The sequence below is a fragment of the Sinohyriopsis cumingii genome, chromosome 6, assembly GCF_028554795.1.
Source record: "Sinohyriopsis cumingii isolate HCF-2022 chromosome 6, ASM2855479v2, whole genome shotgun sequence".
Classification (NCBI taxonomy): Eukaryota; Metazoa; Mollusca; class Bivalvia; order Unionida; family Unionidae; genus Sinohyriopsis; species Sinohyriopsis cumingii.
This window is the reverse complement of record NC_142966.1, coordinates 27,474,686-27,488,750: the sequence shown is the minus strand read 5'-3', so window position 1 is coordinate 27,488,750 and position 14,065 is coordinate 27,474,686. Positions and strand designations below refer to the sequence as shown.

Genomic DNA, 14,065 nt, shown 5'->3' with positions numbered 1-14,065 from the left:
TTGATTATTTTCCATATATATATATATATATATATATATATATATATATATATATATATATATATATATATATATATATATATATATGTATGTGTGTGTGTATACATATGTGTGTGTGTATACATGTGTGTGTGTGTGTATATATACATATATATATATATATATATATATATATATATATATATATATATATATATATATATATATATAATTTCTTTGCATGTTTATGAAGAAAAATGGATAAAATTGAAAAAAGCCAGCATATATTTAATCTCTTATTATTACAATACATATATTTTTCAATAACATAATAACTTGCAACCAACTTCGTAAAACATCCAAATCTGCATCAATTTCCAAACTATGATTTGCACATATATTTGACATTGAAATATCTAATGCTCTTTGATCAACAAATATTGACCCATCTATTATATGGAGAGATAAGAGACGATAGTGTGTATTCTCAAGAATTGTAAATATAAATAACATTAATTTTGTCTTTCTTTGAGAATTTTGCCATCATTTCTTTCTCCCTTGCCAAGAATATGAAAGGAGAATGAAAATGTTATATTACCATATTATTACCATATATACCTGTGCGACACCTGGATCAAACTGAAAACTGCATAGACCCATTAATGATGTCACAGTGTACCAGCATATGCTGTTTGTTAGGGTTAATAAGTAGAACAAAACTACACAGACCCTGAACTGCAGTGCACTATGTGATAGCTGGTCATGGTCAATGTTGCTTGCAGTTGAACTAGACTTAAAGGCAAGTATTTATGGTATCCTTGTTTGTTCCTCCAGGCACTTGAATTCTGCATTTTGATCAGTGTGGCATGTCATTTAGGTGACTGTGACATGATATTTGAATTCCATGAACACATTTCCAGTTTAGAATATAAACTCTTTAGTACTGCTCTTTATAAATTTATGTTAGCAGCATTTTTTCAAATGAAAAGCATCAGAATAAATAAAACAGACCATGATATCTGTCCATGTAGATATAGCAGACCATGATATCTAAGTAGATATAACAGACTACTATATCTGTCTGAGCAGATATAACAGAAAAAATCTGTCATGTAGACATAACAGACCATGATATCTGTCCATGTAGATATAGCAGACCATGATATCTAAGTAGATACAACAGACCTCTATATCTGTCTGAGCAGATATAACAGAAAAATTCTGTTCATGTAGAGATAACAGACCATGATATCTGTCTAAGCAGATACAACAAACCTTGATATCTGTCCATGTAGATATAACAGATGATATCTGCCCAAGTAGACATAACAGACTATATATCTGTCCAAGTAGATAAAACAGACCCTGATATCTGCAAGTTTCAATGAATTGTCAGGCTATTTCTAAATATCATAGCTCTGTGTGGGCACCTGGCACTCAGATTCCCTTTTCCAAATATCCTAGCTCTAAGTCAACATCAATCATTCTGAGTCCCTTTTCCAAATATTATAACTCTGTGTGGACACCTGTCATTCTGGGTCCCTTTTTGATTTCTTTTATTTTCTTCTTATCTTTGCTATCGTTCACTTTTTTCACTGGATCATCTGTATTCTTCAGTATGCTCTGCAAGTAGAAGTTATTTTTCAGTAATATTTTGTTGTATTACAGAATTTTGTTTAGAGTATATGTATACTTAATTTAAATCTCAGTAATGTATCCATGACAAAACCAAGATTATCACTCTTCTTGACAATCCCAAATTACATAGATAAATGAATGATTTTATTTGTTATGACATCATTCTGTATGAATTTGTGACACCTAAATCTTCTAGCCATTTAAAAGCACTAGCCTAGAAGAAATTAAAACAGCAACAAAACAAAAACAAAACCATGGGTAATACCACAATACTGGAAAAAGAAATCAATGGATTCTTGGAGTAAATATGTGACTTAAATGAAATTTGAATTTCTCATTTTAAAGATGAATGAAGATATCAAAAAAATGGATGTGTTCAATGAATATATTACATTGGTTGGTTTTTGTTTGCAGACATTTGTTACCAATACTAAAACAATGCAATTCAGAAATGTGAATAAATGTATCAGTTGACTGCACAAATTATGTATATATGTATGTAAATGTATACATGTCAGCTAAATCTTTGTATTAAATAAAACCTTTGATCTGAAATGTGTCATGAAAATTTGTTGTAACATATTTTACAGTTTTGATAGTTCATGCAGATCTCCTTTTAAAGACTGCTTCAGTCTTCTGTTACATACTCATTCTATAAATGATACATAAAACCGTTGCTAAGCCAAATAAAAAACTTACATATATAACTTGAAGGTTGTTTACATATAACTCAGATTACTTACATAAAACTCACAGATTACTTACATACAACTCATAGATTACTTACATATAACTCATAGATTACTTACATACAACACATAGATTACTTACATAAAACTCATAGATTACTTACATACAACTCATAGATTACTTACACCCAACCCATATATTACTTTCATACAACCCATAGATTACTTTCATACAACTTGTAGATTACTTACATAAAACTCATATATTACTTACATAAAACACATAGATTACTTACATACAACTCATATATTACTTACATAAAACTCATATATTACTTACATAAAACACATAGATTACTTTCATACAACCCATATATTACTTTCATACAACTCATATATTACTTACATCCAACCCATATATTACTTTCATACAACCCATAGATTACTTTCATACAACTTGTAGATTACTTACATAAAACACATAGATTACTTACATACAACTCATAGATTACTTACACCCAACCCATATATTACTTTCATACAACCCATAGATTACTTTCATACAACTTGTAGATTACTTACATAAAACACATAGATTACTTACATAAAACACATAGATTACTTACATACAACTCATAGATTACTTACATATAACTCATAGATTACTTACATAAAACACATAGATTACTTACATACAACTCATAGATTACTTACACCCAACCCATATATTACTTTCATACAACCCATAGATTACTTTCATACAACTTGTAGATTACTTACATAAAACACATAGATTACTTACATAAAACACATAGATTACTTACATACAACTCATAGATTACTTACATATAACTCATAGATTACTTACATAAAACACATAGATTACTTACATACAACTCATAGATTACTTACATATAACTCATAGATTACTTACATACAACTCATAGATTATTTACATATTACTCATAGATTATAAATAACTCATAGATTACTTACATCCAACCCATAGACTACTTTCATACAACTCATAGATTACTTTCATACAATTCATATATTACTTACATACAACTCATCAGTTGTTTACATAACTCATAAGCCACTAATATATAACTCATAAGCCACTAATATATAACTCATGCACTACTTTCATACAACTCATAGATTACTTACAGCCAACCCATATATTACTTTCATACAACTTGTAGATTACTTACATACAACTCATGGATTATTTACATATAACTCATAGATTATTTACATATAACTCATAGATTACTTACATATAACTCAAAGATTACTTACATACAACTCATCAGTTGTTCACATAACTTATAAGCCACTAATATATAGCTCATACACTACTTTCATACAACTCATAGATTACTTACAGCCAACCCATATATTACTTTCATACAACTTGTAGATTACTTACATACAACTCATAGATTATTTACATATAACTCATGGATTATTTACATATAACTCATAGATTATTTACATATAACTCATAGATTACTTTCATACAACTCAAAGATTACTTACATACAACTCATAGATTACTTACAGCCAACCCATAGATTACTTTCATACAACTTGTAGATTACTTACATATAACACATAGATTACTTACATAGAACCCATCAGTTGTTCACATAACTCATAAGCCACTAATATATAACTCATACACTACTTTCATATAACTCATAGGCTGCTTACATGAAACTCATAGTTTGTTTATATATAACTCACAGGTTACTTACATTTAACTCATAGGCCACTTATAACTCATATACTCCTAGGTCAGGCCCCAGGTCTGAATATCTCTAGATTCTGATGCTTGCCTGCCAGTGTTTGCTTTATATGTCATCACCTTGTTATCAGCAAGTGTGAATTTCACTCATGTCAAATATAATTGCTTTTAGACTCCCAGCTAACTGTCCAGTTATAATGCCCCTGTTTCAGTTCCATGTTTGAAAGCTAGCTTTGAATATGGGATTTCTATATTGTATTGGGCATAAAAGATTGTTGGTCTATATTTTGTACCAAAATAAGATTAGCTGACTGTTGTTATGATGTATTTGATTGACAGATGCTTCAAATACATTGTCTAAATAGTTTTGTGACTTTTTACAAGAATACTTACAGTTTTATCTTGAAGACACGGAGTATGTAATATCATCAAGATTTTAAAGAGGAAGAAATGGTAAGAATTATATATTACTTGCAATCAGTAATTTGTATTATCACTTAGTGTATCATATTGATACACCTACTATTGTGAGTTTCTATTTGAGATACTTTATATATATATATATATATATATATATATATATATATATATATATATATATATATATATATATATATATATATATATATATATATATATATATATATATATGGAATTGTAGAAATATAATAGTTTTTATGCCACAGTAATTTGCAACTGTTTATAGAATTAATGTATCAATCCAGTTTAAATTCATTGACAGTTCAATAATAATGAGTTAATTTCAATAACAGTCCTCTCTCCAAAATCCACAAATCAAGAAACCCAGTATATTGGAAGTGTATCATCATTAGATAGTAGTACCTTTTTGCCCAATGTATATTATAAGTAGCATAGACAGAGACTATGGTAATTAGCATATATGTTTGTAAATGAACATGGAAGCTTATGAAAGGCATATAATCATACAGTTGATTATTACTGACACCAGCTTTCTGTAAATAGCATTCAGGCAATGTTGAAGCAATTGATAAAATGGTCCTATGTGTTTGTAGTTTATATTTCTGTCCATCTCTCATATCCTTGATCAGTCATACTTGTAATCTTTAATCTTCCAATACATAAAATCTAGCATCAAAATTCTAACTTTATATTTTATGTGATTACCTAGTTTGACTGAATTGTTGAAGTCAAATAGTTAAATAGTTCATTGTTCAACAGGTTTCCATCTGTATACCATCACTAGAGTCTCTACCTTTCAACAAAATCGAAGATGGAACTTTCATAGCCATATATGATCTTGTAAATCTAACCATTCGATTCATGACAGGAAAAAAATTGTGATGAAAGAAAATATTGTACAAGAATTACAGAGACATGATACTGGGATAATCCAGAGAGAAAAAAAGAATTTGGTTTCGTTGTCATCTTTCTTTCAATATATGTTCCATCACTATGATGACTTCCATGTTTGCAAAGTGGTATGTGATGAACTCTTAGAAAAACAAACACAGTCTATAACTTCAGACAAATGGAATAAATCAACATGGAACCTTTATCAACAACTAGCGTCTGTTGAAATTTTAAGTTTGGGTCTGTATGAAGAAACAATTAATAAGCTACAACTTTAATTATTGATTATAAAACACAGATCACCGACAGCGAATGGAATAAAATTCAATTGTTTGAATGGCATTATAGTTCCATTTGTACGAAAGAAGCGTCAGACTATGAAGATGAACGGGGAAGTAAATGAGAATTCTTTACATTATGCAAAGAGTTGGCAGAAAAGGGACAAGAACTCAGCCAGTTGTGCTTGAAGGTCTATCAACGGAATGTTGCTCGGAAGTTTGCTGCTGATGCAAAAATGGAATTACTATCCATCTTGAAAGTATCCATTGACCTGAGAAAATTGAAACTAACACAGAAAATGCTCTTAGAGACATACCTGCTCCTCAGTTTCAAAATATCATTTGTTTTCAGTGCACAAATGTGTGTGCACATATAGCAGGAGTACACATTGGTATCGAATTGCAGGAATTGCAACATAATGTTGAAATGTATGATGATATGTCTATGATAGTTCGTGCCTCTCTGAAGAAAAGTCACAATGTTTATGTGCCTGTCATACCCTTCTTTTCCAAAGGATGCCTTCTGCCTGGTGAACGTTTTCTTGCAAGAAGTCATCTAAAATCTGGAAAACTCCAACCCCATTATGTGTCCCTTTCATCTTGTCTGGATGACCAAGACCTCCCAGAGGAATGTAGAATTCTTGACTCCTTTTGCTTTCAATGTTTTAAAGAGAAGAAACATTGGCTTGCGGACCCCTTAGATATGAACCACTTTAAGATAATGAGAGAATGACGCTTGCACGTTCCTTTACTATTCCAGTGTTTATTAGAACAAACACTACTGAACAAAGACAGCCTCAGGCGTCGATCATCAGATGATTTCTACACATCAAAACTATCCTCTTTATATTGCCATTTCGATTCATCACTGAACCTACTTAACAGAAATTACAGTGGTCTCATACAAGATATTGTCACAGATGAGTTGTTCGTCAACTACTATAACATCATGTCTGTTTTTTCCATCACATCAGCTAACAATATGAGTCAAAGTTTGCGAAATGGAGACAGACATCTTAAGAAAGCAGCAGATCCAGAACACTGTCACTTTAAAACGTATCTGAAACCATATCCACTTTGCTATATGAAAGCAAGTGACGTCTCATCTTCTGAACATTTGGTTTAGAGACTGCCATCTTATATATTTCATGGACAATCTGGTCCAGCTCACCATCAGTAACAGACCCACAACCTGGTGAAAGGAGAATAAATCAACTATGCACCCTGCCCATTACAATCAAAGACATTCCAAAGAATTCAAACAATGTATTAACATGGCATCTTCCACCATGTGAAGAAAAAGAAGATTGTGCATGCAAGGAAGCACCACAGCTGAAAAAAGAAGTCATGTGACTAGTAATGCAAATGGCGAGTACTGGGTCAGGTTTCATCTACGCCTTCTGTCATCAGAATAATGACATAACGATTATAATATTTGCCATTTCTGAGAAATTAAATCATTTTCCTAATGCAGGTATGAGTCAATATAACATAAGTTTAAATTTTCTAGGCCCGCTGGTAAGCGACTGCCATATGTCGCTACCGCACGATGGCTGCAAATTCCAAATTTTTTATATGCAGTCGCAATGACCCTACATCCCAACATAAATATCCAAATATGAAAAATGTGGTGGGAATATTTGGAGGAAACTTGAATTTGGAAACGGACTGCTATTCGTTTTAAGCCAAATTTGTAGTCCAAATCGTTGAATCTCATATCTGAAATGAGAAATTGTCATTCCTTGAATTAAAAATGATACGAGCCCCTGTATCAATACAGGTTTGGGGACTGGTTTAACGAATTACAAGAAGACAAGTTGATTTTACAGAAAACTCAGTCGTTGTTGATACAAGAGTATATAATTTTGAAGGTCTTCTGTGAAAATTGTAACTCAACCCTTTTGAATATGTTTTTTAAATGATGGATTTTTAACCAGATCGTCTTAAGGAGATTAGGTTGTTTTGAAAAATCTTGTTTGGGATTTTATTGACACAGATAAATTCAGAGTTAAACTATTTTCGTTACAAGACAAGAATCAAATTATTTACGTTTATTGATTTTTTATACTGTAATAGGAAATGTTACTTTATCTGAGATATATAATTCTTTAGAATTAAAAGTTTGAAAGGAAACAAAATATAATTTATGTTCATTTTGTTGTTCCCACTTAGCAACATAATGCAGCAAAACAAAGTTAGAATTTTTATTCTGTACCTTGAAATGACTTTACATGCTAATTTATAGGAATATTGTCAAACTTGTTTCGTGTGATACATTTTGTGGTTTTGTACATGATCATCTTTTCTGACTTAGTTGTTTTGGAGAGTCTTGAAAGAGAACCATCTTTAGATTTAGAAAATGCATGTTTTATAATCTAAAATTTTCTTTAATTCCATTTAATAATGGTCATATCTGAACTTTGAAAAAATTAATTTCATCCTGTAAAAACATTGGAAATGACCTGGAAATTTATCTTTAGAAAAGCATGGGAACCATGATAATACCCAATGAGAATTAAATGATGGCCAAATTTCAAGTGACAAGTGAATATATATGTGTGTATGTGTGTGTTTAGGGGGTAGCCTGGGGTGGCCCTGCAAACAGTTATATAACATAAATATTACATATACTGGAAGGTGATACTGCAAGAAATCTCATATAATGTATGATCTCGTTCTATGGTTAACATAAACTTCATTTTCACCTCATATATATATATATATATATATATATATATATATATATATATATATATATATATATATATATATATATATATATATATATGTGTGTGTGTGTGTGTGTGTATGTGTGTGTAATTAGTCTAAATGGAGTGTGATTTGGATTTCAGTATGTACGAAATGTTTATGTAAACTTTGAAAATATTTTTAGTTTACATATCATCATTTGGAAAATAAATATCAAGTTCGTTCATTGGACTTTATTGATTTACAGTTCAGTCTGCAAAAGATGTTGAACATATTTTGTACAAAAGTGTTCCAGTAGAAGAGTCATATGTAAAAAATGTAGCAAAAGACTTTTTCATAAGTTCATGTGTTTACCATCTTAGAATTTCTAAAAGTATTATGTGATTTTTTTAAAAAATTTTTTAAATGTACATTCATTGAAATTAAGAAAAGCAGGTGCATCATTCTTTGCGACCAACACAATTACAATGTTGGATGTAACAACATTTATATGGACAATTCATAAAACCATTTGAAATGTTTCTTTGTGGCTGGAAGAAAAAAAAGCATGAAGTAATAAGCCTTTATAGTAATGAAATGCATATAAAACGACACTTATTATATTGTCCAAACACTTGCTTCAATTGCATGTTTGGAGGTTCTGTGAACTAATAATCGGGTGCATACAGCAGTTTACACCAGCCTCATCAGGCTCACACAGGCACCAGCTTGGGATGTTAATAGCAGAGGGCCATTCAGCTGGGGTGTCATATTACCATGGATAGAAACTATCCAAATTGGGGCCTGTCCTATGAGTATTTTTTACATAGGCTATTTGCATACATATAACAAAGGTTGCCTACATATAACACAAGTTACAAATAACTCACATGTTGTTTACATGTAACTTACAAGTTATTCACCTATAACTCATAAGTAACTTACATACAACTTTTGTAAGTTGCATATATACAACTCATTGGCTAGTAACTATGTGTACTTACACATTACTCAGGTTATTCATACATAACTCATAGGTTATCCAGATAAAAATCAATTGTTACTCACATATAACTCATCAGTTACTTGCATATAACTCAAAGGTTACAATCAAAGTGGTGACTTTAAGATAGAGCTTTGTTCTCTAAATAATTTTCATGGGTACTAATGGGACGGAATACATATCTGCTTGCCAAGTGAAACCTTACTCCAAGTTTGCAAACAGGGATGCTTTTCTCTTCCGCCTTGTAACTCAAGAAAACACAAACATCATTAATCACTCAACATCAACCCTAAACCATATATACTCACATGTATGCAAAGAACACAGACCTAGATTTGCCAGTGCAGAATCAGATCAGGGTCTATGTTATTTATTGTACTGATTAGTCTTAGTAAACAGCACAAACCAATATCTGCCAAAACATTGTGCACTGGCAGATCAGGAACTGTGTTGTTTTTGAATGGAATTCCAGTGTACATGGCATTACAATAAGCTATAATTTCCTGTATGTTGTACCTATATTATTTGATGTCATGATAGCTACAAATCAGGGCCTTAAAGACCAAGCAAAAACAAATCTGGACTATAAAAGACTAAGCAAAAAACAAAATAACCACTTAAGAAACAAGAAACCATGAACATCCATGAAAATAAGTACCAAAAATAACATCATTTTTTGCATAAACACAAAAAATTGTGCCTATTATACACAACAAGAATAGAACAGCATACTGTTAGTACATGCATGTTCAGAGAATTCAATTTTCACATTAAGTCTTACCACACAGGCTCGCTTTTAAGTACACTCCAATTACAATCGGTACAGACACAAATCTCTGTGGCATAATGTGCTGACAGATCTGGGACTATGCAGTTTTCTAGCAGTAATCGGTAGAACAAACACCATCTGCTGGCATTGCCAGTTTTCTAGCAGTAATCGGTAGAACAAACACCATCTGCTGGCATTGCCAGTTTTCTAGCAGTAATCGGTAGAACAAACACCATCTGCTGGCACTGCAGATCATGGTCTATGTTGCCTGCAGTTGGACTCCGCTTAAAAACATGTATTGATGGCAGTTACTCCATTTAGCATCTATTTCGCCATGGCTGTATTATCTGCTGCTACTATGATTCTGGCAGTCCAATGACTTGATTATATTACCATGAAAGGAAATCATTCATGTGTGTTGAATGGGACATTGTTGTCTTCTCTGCCACTGAAGTACAGTTTGTGTCCCTCCAAAGTAGTTGTTTCTCCAATGTTCTTCCATCATATCTCACAGAGTCCTATGATATTCCAGCGGTATCTGTTCATTTCATATGTAAGCTCCTTAAGTTTTCCTGTTGTTCTCAGTGTTCTCACATTCCAGGTGCCAATGATGACATTCTTCCTGACACGAATCTTGCTGCTCTGAGCACCAGTCATACACTTTCCACCTTTGCCCTGGTGCACGAGGAAGGCACTGCCCTTGTTGAATGGGGCGACGACTTAGCCAGTAAGGGATGAGTAATGGTTGTCATTTTTCATGTGGTGTGTAAAGGGCAGCTGCTGCCTGGTGGAGCCCAAACCTCTCCAGGCCTCACCACAGATGATTTTTATCCAACCTGGTGGCTCGCCTTGGTCATGAACATGTAGCCGTTGAGCTGTTTGGCAGTCTTTCCATTTGGCTGTTGAATTCATGTCGGAAGTTCTTCTGCCCAGTTAATATCACACTATTTATCCATATCTGGAAGACTTGTGGAGGGCGGGAGTGTCTACCTTCCCGTGCAAGTCCGGATGACTTGCCCATTGCCCAATCATTGTTGGAACAGCCTGTGTTAAATTAGATGCTGTTAAAACAGCCTGTAGTAAATGGGTTAATGTTGGAACAACCTTTTTAAGTGAGACACTGTTGGAACAGCCTGTGTTAAATGATGCACTGTTTGAATAGCCTGTGTTAAATAGGATACTGTTGGAACAGCCTATGTGAAATGGGACACTTGGAATAATCTGCATTAAATCAGATACTGTTGGAAAGACCCATGTTAAATGAGACAGCTTGAATAGTGTGTTTTAAATGGGATTCTGTCGGAACAGATTGTGAGCTTTAAAGACCTCAAACATAATTGCTTCTATTCATTTCAACAGTACCAGTAGTCTCCAGGATATGGGAATTTGGCCTCTGAAGACAGGTGGCTACATAAAAAGGGTTCATAACTATACTAATTTACTTTATTTGACCTTGACAACAGTGTCTTTAACAAAGAGGGTTACTGAACCCTGCATTTATCAACACAAATTCTCTTTTTTTAAACTTTTTAAATAAATCCACATAAAATCAATCAGTGCCAGCTAGAGGTGTGCTGTATTAGCATTGGTTTACCACAGTATTCTTCTCCAGTGGCATTTTTTCTCTGTACCAGTGTCACAGGTCCCCACCCACCACTGAATGTTTGGGGTGGGGGAATTAGCTATCTGGTTCTTTCCCACTATAACACAACAAATGTAGTTTCTGTCAGCAAGGAATGTATGGAAATTCCCAATAGATCTTGTAGCACCTTAAATGTTATTAAGATATTCTCTCCATTATAAAAATAGTTTACATTTTTTTTTAAAGGGTTGTGTCTGTCAAAAATTAATGGTGAATATTACAAATATAGTTTTATTACATACTCACTTAACCTTACATAGCCTGATTTGGCATGCAATATAAATGTTTAATCTGATTCCATATCCTATACATAGCCTGATTTGGGATGCAATACAAATGTTTAATCTGATTCCATATCCTATACATAGCCTGATTTGGGATGCAATACAAATGTTTAATCTGATTCCATATCATACACATAGCCTGATTTGGGATGCAATACAAATGTTTAATCTGATTCCATATCCTATACATAGCCTGATTTGGCATGCAATATAAATGTTTAATCTGATTCCATATCATACACATAGCCTGATTTGGCATGCAATATAAATGTTTAATCTGATTCCATATCCTATAGCCTGACTTGGCATGCAATACAAATGTTTAATCTGATTCCATATCCTATACATAGCCTGATTTGGGATGCAATACAAATGTTTAATCTGATTCCATATCCTATACACAGCCTGATCTGGCATGCAATATAAATGTTTAATCTGATTCCAAATCATACACACAGCCTGATTTGGCATGCAATACAAATGTTTAATCTGATTCCATATCCTATACATAGCCTGATTTGGCATGCAATATAAATGTTTAATCTGATTCCATATCATACACATAGCCTAATTTGGCATGCAATACAAATGTTTAATCTGATTCCATATCCTATACATAGCCTGATTTGGGATGCAATACAAATGTTTAATCTGATTCCATATCATACACATAGCCTGATTTGGCATGCAATATAAATGTTTAATGTGATTCCATATCATACACACAGCCTGATTTGGCATGCAATACAAATGTTTAACCTGATTCCATATCCTATACATAGCCTGATCTGGCATGCAATATAAATGTTTAATCTGATTCCATATCACACACATAGCCTGATTTGGCATGCAATACAAATGTTTAATTTGATTCCATATCATACACATAGCCTGATTTGGCATGCAATATAAATGTTTAATCTGATTCCATATCACACACATAGCCTGATTTGGCATGCAATACAAATGTTTAATCTGATTCCATATCATACACATAGCCTGATTTGGCATGCAATATAAATGTTTAATCTGATTCCATATCACACACATAGCCTGATTTGGCATGTAATACAAATGTTTAATCTGATTCCATATCATACACATAGCCTGATTTGGGATGCAATATAAATGTTTAATCTGATTCCATATCACACACATAACCTAATTTGGCATACAATACCAATGTTTAATCTGATTCCATATCATACACATAGCCTCATTTGGCATGCAATACAAATGTTTAATCTGATTCCATATCCTACACATAGCCTGATTTGGCATGCAATACAAATGTTTAATCTGATTCCATATCATGCACATAACCTAATCTGGCATGCAATATAAGTGTTTAATCTGATTCCATATTCTATACATAGCCTGATTTGGGATGCAATACAAATGTTTAATCTGATTCCATATCATACACATAGCCTCATTTGGCATGCAATATAAATGTTTAATGTGATTCCATATCATACACACAGCCTGATTTGGCATGCAATACAAATGTTTAACCTGATTCCATATCCTATACATAGCCTGATTTGGCATGCAATATAAATGCTTAATCTGATTCCATATCACACACATAGCTTGATTTGGCATGCAATACAAATGTTTAATCTGATTCCATATCATACACATAGCCTGATTTGGTATGCAATATAAATGTTTAATCTGATTCCATATCACACACATAGCCTGATTTGGCATGCAATACAAATGTTTAATCTGATTCCATATCATACACATAGCCTGATTTGGCATGCAATATAAATGTTTAATCTGATTCCATATCACACACATAGCCTGATTTGGCATGTAATACAAATGTTTAATCTGATTCCATATCATACACATGGCCTGATTTAGCATGCAATATAAATGTTTAATCTGATTCCATATCACACACATAACCTAATTTGGCATACAATACCAATGTTTAATCTGATTCCATATCATACACATAGCCGGATTTGGCATGCAATACAAATGTTTAATCTGATTCCATAT

General features: G+C 32.5%; 1 protein-coding gene across 1 annotated transcript in view; it reads right to left on the bottom strand.

The window, feature by feature from the left end:
- Positions 1–252: 252 nt before the first annotated feature.
- Positions 253–14,065, bottom strand: part of LOC149796546 (coiled-coil domain-containing protein 134-like) — a 63,210-nt gene continuing 49,397 nt past the window's right edge. Inside the window, exon 6 of the mRNA XM_089961248.1 lies at positions 253–1,602. Within this exon, the coding sequence (XP_089817374.1) occupies positions 1,486–1,602 (117 nt within the window). The 3' untranslated portion in view covers positions 253–1,485. The remainder of the gene's footprint in view (positions 1,603–14,065) is intronic.